The sequence below is a fragment of the Cornus florida genome, unplaced genomic scaffold (assembly GCF_030987335.1).
Source record: "Cornus florida cultivar Cherokee Brave unplaced genomic scaffold, ASM3098733v1 CherokeeBrave_3.0.0_Hap2_Chr05, whole genome shotgun sequence".
Lineage (NCBI taxonomy): Eukaryota > Viridiplantae > Streptophyta > Magnoliopsida > Cornales > Cornaceae > Cornus > Cornus florida.
In genome coordinates, this window is record NW_026775575.1 from 96,783,902 (window position 1) to 96,800,673 (window position 16,772).

Genomic DNA, 16,772 nt, shown 5'->3' on the forward strand with positions numbered 1-16,772 from the left:
CTGCACAATCGTTTGCTTAAGCAAATATCCAATGGCTTAACCCTCATCCACCTAATACGCAAAGCGACTATCGTGGCTTTATTAAAGCAACTTAGCACGTTACATCCTAATTCCTATACGCTCCAGAATGTGATATAAATCACGTCTTTGTTCTGACAAGAACTCCATCCGATTCCCAAACTCCTAAAGAGTACTTTTCAATTAACTCCTTAAGATATCATACACAAATTCATCCATATGTAGGTTGGTTCACACCAATTCTACCAGAGTATCACTTACTATACTACTGGTGAATGAAAACACACTTGTGCGATTCGTCATCCTCAAATTTCAATATCCCTTTTCTTGGATACGCCGAAATCTTCTTCCTCAGGATCCTCTTCAGAATCCCACTCTTCGCTTCTCTCCTCTTTGAACACAACTGAAATTGTGTTGGACCCGATAACGGTGACCTACCACCTACACCTTAATCCTTCATTGGCGTATACTTTCTAAGCAATGCTAATCTTGGAACTAAGCCTTCAATCCTAAGTTCTGTTTTCCTGCAAAGAACTCGACAACATACTCCTTTACTCCGTTAGGTCCGTATTGCTTCCGTCCTGGACCCCATCCTCCTCCTAGTGCCAACCATTCCATAACTATGGAATATAATTGACATCCGTTCCTCCTAACGATCCGTAACAAGAGTACAACGAATCCTAACATGGCTCTAAGTTTTAAGAGACGCAACGCGGAAGTCTTATAACGAAAACACTCCTAAGGACACTAGAATCTGGAGTGCTCTGATACCAACTGTGACACCCCCGAATTTCCGGATGCGGGTTGGCCAGGCCCACGCCCGATTACCCGAGGATATCAAAACAATTAGCAATTTAATGAACACAGAATACAATATAGAAAACAAGAATAAATAAAATTTTGCTGAAAAGAACCTAGAATGATAATCCAATAATTGAAAACCTCAGAATAAATAATTTCATTGATAATTAAAACTATTTTTGATACAACTGATCCACCAAGAATGGAAATCGTTCTCCAATGTATACAACTCGGGAATCCATCTAGTGGACCCCTAAAAACCAATGGTACTCAAAAGACTGGAACAAAACCCAAGTCTTAACATGAAATAAAATCCTACGCCATCAGTAGAGTGAATAACTGTATCTGCTCAGCACGATCACGCTCTACAGCTCAGAACTGACGAACACCTGAAAAAAAATAATAATAAAAGGGTGGGTCAGGCCCACTAGCAAGTTCTAATCTAACTGCAATCCATACAGTGACCCGATATGCAGATACACCATAGATACCTCACAATATCTATCTAGTCCGTACATATATATATCCACACTATGGGACATTCACTGAACTACAGTAGGGATCTCAACCTGAATAGAAGGCAACATGCGAATACGCACCCAAAGGTGGGCATGAGTACCTAGACCTAACAGGGTACACCCAACCTACTATATCCAGCTACACGTCCACTGCATATACGCACCCTAACCAACAAGTTTGAGACTCAAGCTCAACTCGTGGTACCATAAACATATATATCTAAACTCCGTTCCTAACCATTCACAAGAAATCCAATAAGTCATTCGGCGTATTCAACCGTACCGACTTATATATAAATAAGGAGGATTTATTTAACAACCCGTTCCCTTATTCCAAAATAGGTAGGACTGAGTATTTTAAATCAGTCTGTCCCTAGTATGCCACCGTCCCATACCGGTGCATACAATCCACAAAGTCCATATAATTGATAGAACCAGTCATACTGTTCACCAATTAAAATCCATAAGGTAGGAATTAGCATTTTGAGCTAAACCATACCTAGTATGCCACCGTCCCATACCGGTGCATACCATCCTCCATATCCATGTAAATTACAACATTCAAATGATAAGCAAGTAATTTACAATGCAAAACCAAACCCAGATAATTGACAGAATTTTAATGTGAGAATTCAGCAATTAAAATCCAGTACATAATTCCAAATAATTGGTCAAGTTTAATATAAGAATTAAGCAATTATAATCCAATATATGATTCCAAATAATTGACCGAATTAAGTATTTCAGCAATTATGTTCCAATACATAATTCCAGGTAAATTACAAGGCATAAATAATAAGCATGTAACTTATAGTCCAAAACCAACCATCCACATCGTTGTAGAATAGTATTTAGTATTTCAACAACTTAAAACCAAAACCATGTAAATTACAGACTACGAATGATAGTACAGCAATTTAAAATCCAAAACCAATATCCAATTAATTACCGAAGATTTTTAAATGTTTCAACAATTTAAATCCAGCCAATTAACCATATAGTTGCAGGGGATGAATTAATAAATCAACAAATAACTTCCAGAGCCTGCATAGATTACATCTAACACATCAATGACCCTATAATATATTTAAGACCATTTAATAAATATATTACATCCCACTGGAATGCCTAAAAATAAGCTTAAGCATTTAAAACTTCATTCATCCACCAACCGTATACAATTGTACATAAGTGTTATACAGTTTGATCCGTTAATTTAGAATTAACCTTAAATTAATTTAGGGTCCTAATAACACCTAAAAATTAACTATTTAATCCCTCCGTGAAGTCTCATTAAATTTCTAAAATTTAATCAAGCCATTTAGTTCCTTTCTCTGTTAGTAGCATACACCGTGGTATGTTTTTACATTGCTTCATCCTTTATCTTAAAGACTTAAACCATGCCACATTAAGTTTAATAACACTTAAAATTAACTACTTAGATCCTCTGTTAAGTCCCTACAGTTCATTAGAATCACTCAGAAGCCCAAACAGTGCTCAAAACACCAAACAGAGCCTTAAAACCACTTTCTGGACGTAACAATAAATTGGAGCCGGCTCTTGGAATGGAGGAGCCGGCTCTTCCCCTATTGGAGCCGGCTCCAATCCCCTAGGAGCCGGCTCTTGCTGAAGGGGAGCCGGCTCTTGACTTCCTAGAGCCGGCTCTCTCCCTCTTGAGAGCCTCCAGTTCAGTCTCTCCTTCGTTTTCGTCAGTCTGCTCCTTCTCCGATCAATTCCTACCCCTCTGCTTGTTTCTTAAACTGATCTAAAGGAGCTAATACCCTCCTGATAGCATCCCCAAGGTTTGATTATAGCCATTTAAATCAATTAACAGAAGTCAACTTGTGCAAAAACTGAAACCCTATGCATAGATTACAACGAAGCTAAATGCAACAGAGATCTAAAATAAAAATAGCAACCTTCCTATGAGATTTACATAACTCCCGTAGTCTTTCCATCCTTAGTTTACAGTAGTTCTAATAAAAACAGAGATAAAACTACGACAAGAACCCTCATGCTTAAAGGACATAAAACTGGACCAACTTGCATGCACTGTAACAGATATTGCAGAAATCATCACAGAAATAATTCAAAGCATATATATGATTAATTTGATGTATAACATACATGAATGATTTAGTTTCCAATTTCCTTAAAACCCTAGAGCATATCTAGGTGCACAGAACACGGCTCAAAGGGAAAGAGGAAGATAGAACTTGCCTCTGTAATTGTTGGTCTGCTTTCCTCTGTTTTGGCCACACTGAAATACTGCTTAGCCTCCTATTACTTCTGTGTTTCCCTTCTCCTAGGTTTGGCTTTGAACTCACAATTTGCTCTGTTATCTCAACCTTACTCTGCATCTCTCTGTGTTTTGCAGAACCCTCTACGTGTATCTGCTATGTGATATATTGTAAAACCCTAGCTTAACGCATAATGGAGTATTTATAAACTAAATACTAAAACCCTAATCCTTGTCACATTGAGATAAAGCCCTAAACTTAATCCGAGTTTAGTTAGATATCAGATGCTTATGAGACGGCTCCAAAAACCTAACTAAAACGTATCTAAAACCCTAGTTAATGGGAATTACATAATTACCCTGTTCAAAAATTAAATACTTAATAAATAATTAATTTAATAAAACCCATTAATTAAATCAAATAAGCAAGCAACGAATCACTTAAAACACATAAAATAAATAAAACAATTAATTAAAATAAACCAACAAATAAAGAATTACACCCTTAATTAACATAAACAAACAATTGGACACATAAGCATATAGATACAAAATCAATTTAATATGCACAAAAATAAAATTTAAATTCCATTTTTATCCCTTTTTGAAATTAGGGGTATTACATGATTTGAGCTACGGTGTGTGCAGGGATAGGGATAACTACCTGAAGCGGTACGTTCTGACCAACGTTCCCTCCTGCTCGGACCTCTTCACCTCAGACAATCTCCTCGATATCTCAGTCCTCGGCAAGGCAATGAGCCAACTCCAGATTCCTTCATTCGGCAGGAAGAAAACTGCCCCCAGGCCTGCTATCACCTCTGCATCAAATTCCTCACTGGCTTCAGCATCTTCTTCTGCTACCCTTTCTGATACCACTCCTTCCACCGATCCATCCGTGACGGCTGCTGACCCGGTCGCTAACACAGCGACTGCCAGTCCGAACGTTACCCCTTCTGTCAACAATCCTCCTGGTTCTACCACTGCTTCCGCACTGGAAAAGGCCAGAGGAAAGAGGCACCAACCTGACAGTGCCCTCAGCATCGATGACGTTCCTTTGTCTCAGAGGGTTAGGCCCTCTGGGCCGAATGTGGTACCCCTAGCGATACCTCCTCAGACTAGGCCCCCTACCCCTTCTGGGCATGCCTCCGCTTCAGGAACGGCGCCATGGAACCCTCGCTTCATTCGAACAGACGGATCGTCTGTTAAACCAACCGAAACCATGTTCAAAGATGGTCAGACCGCAATGGCTTACTACAGGAGCATATGGACTCCCAAGGACATTGAGGTGGCCAAAGGTCTGTCTCAGAGGGAAGTGTTCAGCAGATTTCCCTTATCCGCCATGGAGGTAACTTCTGCCCCTTAGTCAATAAGTCTTTATACATTCTTTACACTAAACCCTAAGGCTTAACCAGTTGTCCTGTATATCTCTACAGACCCTGTACGGGATGATGGTTATGCAGAAACAAGTGGAGCATGTGAATGCCAAGGTCCGCGCACTTTCTGACAGCCTTAATGCAGCAAATAAGGAGAACGATGATTTGGCTGCTCAGAAGATCGGGTTGATGGTTCAGCTTGGTAAGATTGAAAATGAGAGGGATTCGTTGAGGAAGGAGACTGACTCTCTTCAGGATGAGAGGAAAGCATTGCAGCTTGAAAATAGTGTCTGGCATACCGAGCGGGAATCCCTTAAGGCTGAAAAGGAAGAACTGCTACGCCTTCTGAGTGATGAGCAATTCGCTCGGATGGCCTTTGAGAAAAGGGCCTTGGACGAGCGCAACGCTTTACTCGATACCATCAGTAGGGTAAACGGTGGTATGCTGGCTCTGCATGCTCGGTTTTCTAGAGTTGGAGCTCTCAGATATGCTCAGGGGTTCCGAGAGGGTTACGCCAATCGTGTTCCGGATGAGGGTCAGACCGGTTCTACCCCTGATAATGTTGATAAGGAACTGGATATTGACCCTCCTGGTGTTTATATCGATCCAGACTCCTCCGCTGTCGAGGGCTTATTTGATGAGTGCCAAGAGATTGCCTCTTCTCGGATCACTCCTACTCCTTCTGCTGCTCTGACTTTGGACATTCTTCCCCAGTCCACCTTGACTCCATCTGTTATTACTGCTGAAGATAACCCTCAGCAGAATGATTCTTCCAATGCTATTGAGGGTAGGACTCAACAGAACGATTCAGTCATTCACCTCAACTCTCCACCTCGTGAGGATGGTGATACCAACAATAATGAGGAGACAGCCCAGCGTCATCAAGAGGTTGACGAGGCGAACGCCTCTTAGTTAGAACTCTTTTTTCTCTCTCTCTTTTTTTTTTTTTTTAAATGTACTGACTTTGGTATATTCGCCATCTTTACACCTCATCTTTTTTTTTTTTGTAACTCTCTGAACTTTATTAATGAGATAGCTAACTTCTGATCAAGCTCTTTATGTAAACTCTTATTTATTTATTTTTTTTATTTTTTTATAGCAAGTGTTTGGCGTTCGGCCTATAATGCCAGCTGCCACTTACTTTGCTCAGGCGCCTGGCGCTCGGCTAGAATGTCACTTGCCACTTAGCCCTTTCTTTTTCTTAGCAAGTGTTTGGCGTTTGGCCTATAGTGCCAGCTGCCACTTACTTTGCTCAGGCGCCTAGCGCTCGGCTAAAATGCCACTTGCCACTTGGCCCTCTCTTTTTCTTAACAAGTGTTTGGCGTTCGGCTCATAGTGCCAGCTGCCACTTACTTTACTTAGGCGCCTGGCGCTCGGCTAGAATGCCACTTGCCACTTAGCCCTCTCTTTTTCTTAGTAAGTGTTTGGCGTTCGGCTTATAGTGCCAGCTGCCACTTACTTTGCTCAATCTTTTAAATAGGAGTATAATCTTTATAAATCTCATAAACTTGTACATTCGATTGTATTCAATTAAAAATGAACAAATTCAGTATTGAATCTCAACTTTTTATTGATAATACCTCTTCAGAGAAGTAGCATTCCAAGGCTTGTTAACCAGCCTTCTGGCCATAGTTTCTAAGGTATATGCCCCCTTTGCTATGGCTTCTGCAATTCTATATGGGCCTTCCCATGGTGGCATCATCTTTTTGACTATCCCCACCTTCTTTTTCAGAACCATATCACTTAGTCTAAAGTCTCTGTGCTTTACTTTCTTGTTATGGCTGTTCGCAAGTGTCTGCTAGTAGGATGCGAGCCTTACCGCTACTGCATCTCTTTTTTCTTCCAGCAAATCGAGGTTAAACCTTAACATACTGTCATTATGCTCACGGTTACATGCCAAGCTTCGAACAGTTGGAACTAAGTGTTCGACTGGCATAACTGCCTCGGTACCATACGCTATGGTGAATGGGCTTTCTCCGGTCGATCGTCTAGGGGTCGTTCTATAGGCTCATAGAACGTTCGGCAGTTCATCTAACCACCTTCCTTTCCTTTCTTCTAGCTTCTTCTTGATACAAGTAAAGATTGTTCTATTTGTAATTTCCGCCTGTCCATTGGCTTGTGGGTGACTTACTGCCACCAGCTTTTGATTAATTCCATATTCCTCCAACAGCTCTCTTACTTGCTTACTGTCAAGGTTGGTCCCATTATCCATGACGATTGACCTCGGAACACCAAACCGGCAAATAATATTACTCCAAATGAATCGTCTCACATGAGTTTGAGTAACGCTCAGATATGGCTCTGCTTCCACCCACTTAGTAAAGTAGTCTGTAACCAGCAGCACATACTTGTTCTGAGCTCGGGCAGTTGGTAGAGGACCAACTACATCTATCCCCCACTGTGCGAAAGGCCATGGTGTGGCCATTACGTGCAAGTCTTCAGGTGGTTGGTGAATCAGTGGTCCGAACCTTTGGCACTTATCGCACCTTCTAGACAATTCTTCCGAATCTCGCGACATGTTCGGCCAGAAGTACCCTTGCGCCATTGCTTTGTGCGCTAAAGATCTCCCCCCTGAGTGGTTTCCACATACACTTTCATGAATAGCTCGTAGTATTTGCCGAGCCTCTGTGGGGGTAACACACTTTAAGTACGGTCCGGAAAAAGATCTTCTGTATAACTGGTTATGCACTACGGCGTACTTCGCAGCATTCGCTTTGATTTTCCTAGCCTTATCTCTTTGCTCAGGCAGAGTACCATCTCGGATGTAAGTTATGATCGGATCAATCCAACTTGGCTCATATGGAATAACATTCACTTGCCAAGGATCCGAGCCTGAAGGTTCTTCGAAAATGGATGGCTGGTTTAATATTTCCACTGGAATCACCCTTGCCAATGTTTCTCCAGATCCCGAGGCACTACACGCTAGCCGGTCGGCATCTTCGTTATACTCCCTTAGAATTTGAATAAATTCAATTTTTTCAAAGTTCTTCGCCTCCCGCACAACAGCAGAACGATATGCTTCCATCGTTTCATCCTTGGTTTCATACTCGCCCCTCACCTGCCGAGCAATTAACTGTGAGTCACTAAAAACATTCAAATTCCTGACCTTAAGCTCCTTGGCAAGCTTAATTCCTGCTAGCAACGCTTCATACTCTGCCTCATTGTTCGTGGCTCCGAATTCAAGCCGAAGCGCTTGGCTTAAGGCTGTACCTTCTGGCGTCTGCAGTTTGATCCCAATGCCTGCACCCATCTGATTGGAGGATCCATCAACGAAGAGTTTCCATAAGCAACCACGAAGATCCTCCTCCACGTCCTCTGAATCACATTCAAGTAAAAAATCTGCCACCGCTTGCCCTTTGACTGCTGTTCTAGGTTCGTATGTGATATCAAATGACCTTAACTCTATGGCCCACTTCGTCATTCTTCCTGAGAGATCTGGTTTGTGCAGGATTATTTTGATAGGGAAAGTGGTTAGAACAATGATAGGATGGGATTCAAAATAATGCCTGAGCTTTCTTTTCGCATGCACTAGCGAGAGTATCACCCGTTCTGCCTTTGAATAACGTCTTTCGGCCTCAGTCATTGGCTTGCTAACATAGAACACTGGATATTGCTTCCCCTCTGCGTAGCGGATCAGAACGCTACTTGTCGCGATGCTGGATACTCCGAGATATAAAAATAACTTTTCGCCTGATTCTGGAGCTGACAGTACCGGAAGGTTCTGCATATATTTTTTCAGAGCAATTAACGCTAGGCGCTGTTCATTCCCCCAAACTTGCCTGCCGTGGCTTCGTATTATGTCAAAAAATGGTTTGCATCGATCTGAAAATTTGGAAATGAATCGGCTCAGTGCAGCAATCCGTCCCGTAAGTGTTTGCACTTCTTTGATTGTCGTCGGCTCGGCATTCTTAGTCAGAGCATCTACTTAGGCAGGGCTTGCCTCGATGCCTCTAAGATTAACCACGTGCCCTAGGAATTGGCCTGAACTTACACCGAATGAGCACTTGGTCGGATTGAGCTTCATTCCATATCGCCTCAACACATCAAACACGTCTCGCAGATGCTTCACATGATCAGCTTTCTTCTTACTTTTTACTACCATGTCATCAATGTAAGCTTCTAATGTCTTCCCTATTTGTTCCTTAAAAATTTTGCTAATAAGTCTTTGGTAAGTTGCTCCGGCGTTCTTCAGTCCGAATGGCATAACTTTGTAGCAATACGGGCGTTCGGTAACGAAAGAAGTTTTTTCTTCATCAGTGGGGTCCATGGGGATCTGATTATAACCTGAGTAAGCATCCAAAAAGGTCAAGCGTTCATATCCAGTAGTTGCATCCACCATCTGATCAATCTTTGGCAGTGGGAAGCTATCATTCGGACAGGCTTTGTTTAAATTGGTAAAATCAATGCATACACGCCATTTCCCATTTTTCTTCTGCACAATGACCACATTCGATAACCAGTCAGGGTAGTACACTTCTCTTACAAACCCCGCATTAAGCAGCTTGTCAACCTCCTCGACAATAATTCGGTTGGGCTCGGGGGCAAACCGTCGCTGCTTCTGCTTTATAGGTTTTGCATTGGGGTTAACGTTCAAGGAGTGACAAGACACAGAAGGATCGATCCCTGGCATGTCTAAGTGACTCCATGCAAACACATCTGCGTTTTAAGACAAAAAATCAACTAACTCCTTCTTTTCCTCCTCAACGAGTCGTTCCCCCACTTTGGTTATCCGTTCCGGTCGGAACTGATCGATCTGCACATCAAACAGGGGTTCTTCAATCAAGCCTACTGACTCCTCCTCCCCACTCTGCTTGGAGGGAGGCTCCTATAATTGCTATTTCGGACTTGCTGAACGAATGGGAGCTTTCCCCTTTCCGGCATGTTTCAGTGTTACAGAATAACATTCTTTAGCTACAACCTGGTCCCCATGAATGTCAATCACTTTGGTTCCGTCCCGCCCCAGGCATCTCATTACCTGATGCAGAGTGGAAGGAACACCTTGAACTCTGTGGATCAACCCTCTGCCCATCAGAAGATTGTAAGAGGGATGAATTTCAACAACCACAAAGGTTTCCATCAAAACCCTTTCGGCAGCATGTACCGCTACCTCCACCGTGCCGACGGGCTCCACTCGCTTTCCATCAAACCCTAGTAGTGGATTCCCGGTGGATTTCAGCCGATCCTGTTTGATCTCGAGCCGATCGAATGTATCTCTTGGCATGATGTTCGCACTACTTCCAGGGTCAATTAGAACTCTGCGCACCAAGCATTTGGCTACTGTCAAACTTACTACCAGCGGGTCCTCATGAGGGATCTGAACACGCAATAAGTCTGTTACGTCAAACTTTATCTGCGTTGATGTGCTCTGTTGGTGCAGAGTGTTTACAATGCCTATCCTTCTCTTCATCCGTGCCTGGCGAAGGCGTGTTCGAAGCAGTTCATCTGACTCCTCGGCAGGTTCTGGCCGACCGTGAATTGCATTGATTACTCGAACTGGTTGAGTGTTGTGAGAATTCGACTTCTGATTCTTCTTCACGTGCTCCATTGGTCGGTTTTGCTCCACCGCTGGTCCTTGAATATAACTTGCGAACTCCCTTCTGGCTATCAGCATCTCTACCTGTCTCCTTAGGTTCCTGCATTTGTTAGTCTGGTGGCCAAAATCAGAATGAAATGCACAGTGCTTAGACTGATCCCTCTGTTCGAGAGGTTGTCTGATTGGTAAAGGAGGTCGGAACTTATCTTTATTTTTTTGGTACAGTCTCGCTAGGGTAACTTTCAATGGAGTAACCAGTTCTTCCTCTCTGGGCCTCTTCTCTGATTTCCACGAGGAGCGTTGCGGCTGAACCTGTTTTTGCCTGATCTTTGCTTTGGTCTTTTCTTCCGTGGATATGACGGATGTCTTCGGAGCGTTTGCCGCCTCTTCTTCTTCCAAGCGCACAAATCCATCGGCTCTTTCGTTAAGTTCATCCATAGTCTTCGGCGTGTTCACCACCAAGCTTGTGTGGAATGGGGTGCCACTGTTCATGGCCAGTATGAATGCTTGAACTGCTATTGAAGGGTGACATTCAATAACCATGCTCTTGGTAAGGTTAAACCTGGTTAGGAAAGCCTGGAGACATTCATTAGCGTGTTGTTTCATTGTGAATAGGCTCGAAATATCTTTCGCTGGACGCTTGTTTCCATAGTATTGGCTTATGAACCGATCACACAAGCTTCGGAAACTATCCACCGAACCCCTCGGCAGGTTCTTGAACCAATTCAGAGCTGGTCCGGCCAGACTCGTAGGAAAGCACTTGCATATCAAAGAGTCATTCTCAGTGTTTAGAGCCATTTTCAACTGGATGTGATACACGTGATTGATTGGATCAGTCGTTTCGTCGAACAGAATGAAAATGGGCATAGAAAATTTCCTCGGACTCGGAGCATTCAGAATCTCATCGGTGAACGGTGAATCAACCGTTCGAGCTGCTGAACGGAGTGCTTCATTTTCGCTCTGGAACCCCGCGGCTGCTCTCTGGTCAACTGATCTCCTCTCTGAGCTGTGATAGTCGAACGTCGTCATGGAAGGCCGATAGGTCGGATCGAATGACCTGTCCTCAACAAAGTCTTTGTGCCATGGAGGCATAGTTTTGTGACGGTTCAACTCTGTTGCTTCACCTCGGCTGAGCGTTTCTTGATGTGGATCAAAAGTCATTGCTTCGTTTCGCCTGTTCTGCTCACGCCGTAGATCTATGTGAGTTGATCCTTCTCGATCATCAATACGACGAAGATTTGGCGGCAAACCGTCTTGCCGGATTTCCTCGCGGTGAGGATCTACTAGATTGTTTCCAACCTCCTCACCTTGATGTGCTGCATCGGTACGTGCACCTTCTTCTTCTACTGGGAGTGGTCGTGGAATTACTGGAGCTTCTTGACGCTGCATTTCAGTTCTTAGATCCGCATTTTCTTTCCGGAGAGCTTCGATCATGTTCATCAACTCATCAAGTTTCACTTGCTGGATGTTCTCAACCGTATTGGAGTTGTCACCCCCTATCATGATTCCGGATCGAAGCAAAGGCATGAATTACGAACTCCGAAACAGATCTAAGCGTCACCGATGCAAACTCCGTTAGATCTGGGCTTAACTTCACCGAATCGTGATCACTGTTTGCTAGATCTGAACTTTTCTAGCTTTGAACTCACCGGATCTGACTGCAATTGAGCAAATCACAATTGCGTCATTCCGAAGCAAATGCCTCAGAATCCACAATAAGCAAGAATTCTCTCTGAACAGACTACAATCTCACTGATCTGGATTCAACTTCCAGAAATCACACTGTGTACTCACAAACTCGACTGAACTAATATGGTACTGATCGGGCTCGAATTGATCTTCGTCCTCGATTCCCACAGACGGCGCCAATTAAAGATGCAAGAATTCGTTTCTTCTTTCTCTCTCTAGAATTCTTACCCTTCAATAGAATCCAGAAAAATTCCCCCCTTATTTTCCACTTGTCCTGGTCTATTTATAGGCCATTACCATTATTGTTGTTAACTGATTACATTGGGCCTATATTCAAAGGTTTTCTTCCTTCTGGGCTTGATCTTTCAATGGGCTTGATCTTCCTCGGTGGATTCCCCAGGTTCAGCCCATTCCGGGGTGCTTTGGCATGGATCCTACTTCAATTGTTTGACCCGATCCCGTTCCAGCGAACTGTATCCGGCCCATGCCACTTGCTGCATCCTCAATTCCAAAGGCCTATCACCAATTAATATAAGTGCTAACAATATACTTCTATACAAAAATGAATGCTACTACAATCGCAACATTTTTAATGGCCTTAGAGCAACACAACATTCGCAGCCCAAACACAGAACTCTGTGTTACGAACCCATTGAGAAATGTCAATGGCCATACTGGTATTGTGATAAATAATGACATGAAATTTCAATAATACTGTTATGTTAGCTAATTTTTCATTAAAATCAAAGTATGTAGTAACAATCAAACTATATATTCTGGGTAACGGGTGAAATGAAATTAGATCAACATGAAGGGTTGATTGTTCATTTGACAATTAGGTTCCGTAGTTGAAGTTTGGCACCCCAAAATTTACCGGAAGTACTAACTTATTGGGATATTGAGGCATCGGCTCCGTTTGTTTGGATTTAAAATATTTTTTTATATTTTGGTATTTGGTTTTTGTAAAATATTTACAAAAAAAAAAATAATAATAATAATAAATAAAATTAAAACCTAACAAAAATAACTTACTCTTCAAATTTTGGATAAATTAATTTATAGGCTATATCCGATGGTTTCGATCTCAACCTCGACCTAAACATTTACCAAACACGAGAAAAATGAATTTTACGTTATGTCAAAAGTACATTAATTATGATAAAAAAAAATAAAGAAGGTGTCTTAATTCATGAGTCTTCTCTTTCTCGTAATGCCAAACTTTGTAAGTCTATTTAGATGTTAATTAGGCTCGGTGTCCATAAGTCGTTCTATGACGGAATTTTGTATTTATCTTGATAATTTATTTATTTATTTATTTTCATGGTCAGCTAAAAAGCAGAAGTGCAGAGTTGGAATACAAATCATTGGGTACAAGTGTTGCTGAAACTATTTGGTTTCGTCAAATTTTGAAACATCTTCATGTTTATTTGGCCCATCATGTGTCAAGTTCATGTTTACTTGCCACCATCAATTTCAAGTTTTTTGCGATAATATTAATGCTCTTATCTCACAATTAACCCGATTGTCATTATTCTCTCAAAATCTATTGAAATTGACGTCCATTTTATTCGTGAGAAAGTTGTTTTAGGTGATTTATTGGTTCAATATATTCTGACAGATTGACAAATTGTTGATATTTTTACAAAGGGATTATCAACTTCAATTCTCAATTTGAACTTTATCGATCCAATCTGAAATATTTTTATCACAATTAATTTTGTACTCTTGTATACATATCATTATTGTAAACTCCACTCATTATATATACAGAACTCGTGATCTAATTGACACATGGTTCACGTAATTCTTGAGAATCAATATCCGATAAAATTGTGTTACTTGAGTAAAGTAGGTGTATTAGGAGGAAACGAGTGTGTGTGTGCGCGTGTGATTGTGAACCGCGAACAATATTGTTGATTCTGGTGGTAGTAGGCAGAGGTTGGTGAGAATACAAGGGTGCTGCGGACCATTTGACAGAGCCTAAGGATCTTATGAGAAGTCATCTCTCTTAAGACTTCTCTAACTAGTATTAAATTAGGACGTAAACTTTTTCCACAAGTCTGTTTATTTAATATAATAATCTTTAACAGAAAATTCCAAAGAACTTTAATAATGCAAAACAATTACGAATGTAAACTAGAAACCCAAACCTAGCTATTGGACTCCAAAAGGAATTTAAAGTTGAGCACAAAAGAAACTTTTAGCAAAATGGACAATCAAAGTGGGCTTGGAAAGGCCAGTCTTTAACGATTCAATGTCTTTGGGCAGAGTGGGTCTAGGTCTTCCACTTTAGCCCATATTCAAAGCATTTCAAAAGCTTTACAAGCTTATCCTTATTCCTATTAAACAATTAAATTTAAAACAAACATATGTCCTACCAAATTAATATATATATTTCCTTTGATGTTTCAAATATAAACCCGTATGTTAGCTTGAATTTATATTGTTGAACCTAACAAATACCCTATCCCAACAAATTATCAATAAAACATTCACATATGACTTAGATCATTAACCCCACCAAGTCTTTTTGCTTCAGATTCATATCTGAAAAATTGTTAAATTAAGCAAGGCTTTTTAAATTTGGTATTTTCCTGCAATAGCAGTATATAATACCTGAAAAAATAATTGTTTACGAGTGTACCTAACCAACAACACCAATTTCGTATATGGATGTAGTGGATCCAATAGAAACATTGCTCATTTTTTAAAGTTAAGAACTTATTAATCAATTGGGCTATAATTTGAAAAATATTAATATATGAAGATCGATAATAATATTGACAACACAATAATGAGATGGCAACCCAAATATAAATCTTATTCTAACCAAAAACCCAAATGGGCCAACCCCTTAAAAGTACTCAGCATGATAAAAGTGGATTTAGATCAACAATAGGTTAAAAACTGACTTAACTTCTACTCTTACTAGTTTGTACACTAACGTGTTACAGTGTGAAGTTAGGATCCGATGCAATAACAATATTGGACGGCTATGTCGCTCACACATGTGGAGTTATAATATAAATATTAAGTGAACGTGGGGGTGCACGCTGTAGAGTTTGTTGTTAGGTGTGTACGTGTGACACTTGATGTCTTAGATTTTGGGAAACTTAAATGAAGTCAAGTTTTTTTTTAGTTTTTGGACTTTGGGGGATAGAAAGTGTGTGGGGGCGCAATAACTGTGTGCTTGGTGTGTCAATTTTCGATGGTGAATAATGCAACAATGAATAAGAGAAATTGGTTTTGCAAGTTTGCTAAGATAAATCCTTCGTTTTTGTTTCAGATTCTTAAGGATGATCAGATTTTCCAACAAGTGTTTGGAAGAAATTTGTGTTGGGAGTTGTTATTTTTATTTTATTTAATTCTCTTGCGTTGATTGTAAGTCTCAAGTTAAGTCATAAAGAAATCGTTGTATGATCTTATTAGAGGTTATTGTCGGTTTGGCCCGTAATCCCCCCCCCCCCCCCCCTGAAGGGTATACTTTTGGTGTGCTTTATTTTTCCTATAATGTTTACTGTTTATAAGTTATTCTATAATTTGACTGTCTATGATTTTTCCATCTATATATATTATATTCTATGTAAGTTATACCAACATTTAAATCACAATGATTGTTTTAGGGTTTTACCGTCGCATAACACACTCAACAGAAATAATTTCTTTATTTTAATCATGAGCTAATATATAAATTAAAAAAGTAGCCTACTTAACCTTTATCACTTTCACACTCTCTTTGTTTGATATGTTTCACCTTTTAGCCCTTGCTTGGATCAACCAGATAGAATTATGATGAGTCAACTGCATGCATGGACTCATCCAACAGTTTTGGACAAACACACTAAATAAATTATATGTTGATTCAACTTTTCCTTCTTCTTCTTTTTTTTCTTGTTTGTTTTTTTTTTTCTAAAAAAAAAAATGTAAATACCTTTACAAACTATTAACTTTATTATTATTTTATTCTAATCCTTTTACTTGCACATATTAATTTAAATTTGGAAGAACACAAGTAACTTTTTCTTTCTCAAAGGAGAGGTGAGGGATTAGAGCACTTATTAAACAATTTATAAAATATGTGTGTAAGTACCTGACAATATATATATATATACACACACACACTTTAGCTGTTTGGCAACAAGAATATGATTTTTGAGTTGAGCTTGGCCGTTTTAGAAACAGTGATGGAACAGAAAAAAAATGAGTGACAAGCTAACCACCTCTACCACCTCCAAAGATTGATGATGAGCACAGTTCTTGGATCCTTGAACTTGCCCACATTAGTTACAAGTTATCCATCCAACTTCACCTAATTTGTGACCCTCAATCCATATTGGGAATATGACTCTATCCATTTGGTTTAATGTGGGGCACCATTATAGGGTCCTCTCCCTCCTTGTTCATGCATACTCCAGGAGACACTGGTCAAAAGGGAGTCAAAGTGAAAGAAATATTTTTGAGTGGGAAAGAGAAACCAAAAGTAGCTTTAAAGATTCATTCACAAGCTCTCTTATCATTTCTTGACAATTTGGACTACCCACATTGCCCATTCTCACTTGGTCCCCATTCAAGCTGTTCCCCTCCCATTCTCATGGATACAA

At 40.5% G+C, this 16,772-nt stretch overlaps 1 protein-coding gene across 1 annotated transcript; it reads right to left on the reverse strand.

Moving 5' to 3' along the window:
• Window positions 1-9,783: 9,783 nt before the first annotated feature.
• Window positions 9,784-10,494, reverse strand: LOC132309792 (uncharacterized). The gene has a single exon (XM_059808068.1). The coding sequence runs from the start codon at window positions 10,492-10,494 to the stop codon at window positions 9,784-9,786; it is 711 nt and encodes a 236-aa protein (XP_059664051.1).
• Between the last annotated feature and the right edge of the window lie 6,278 nt (window positions 10,495-16,772).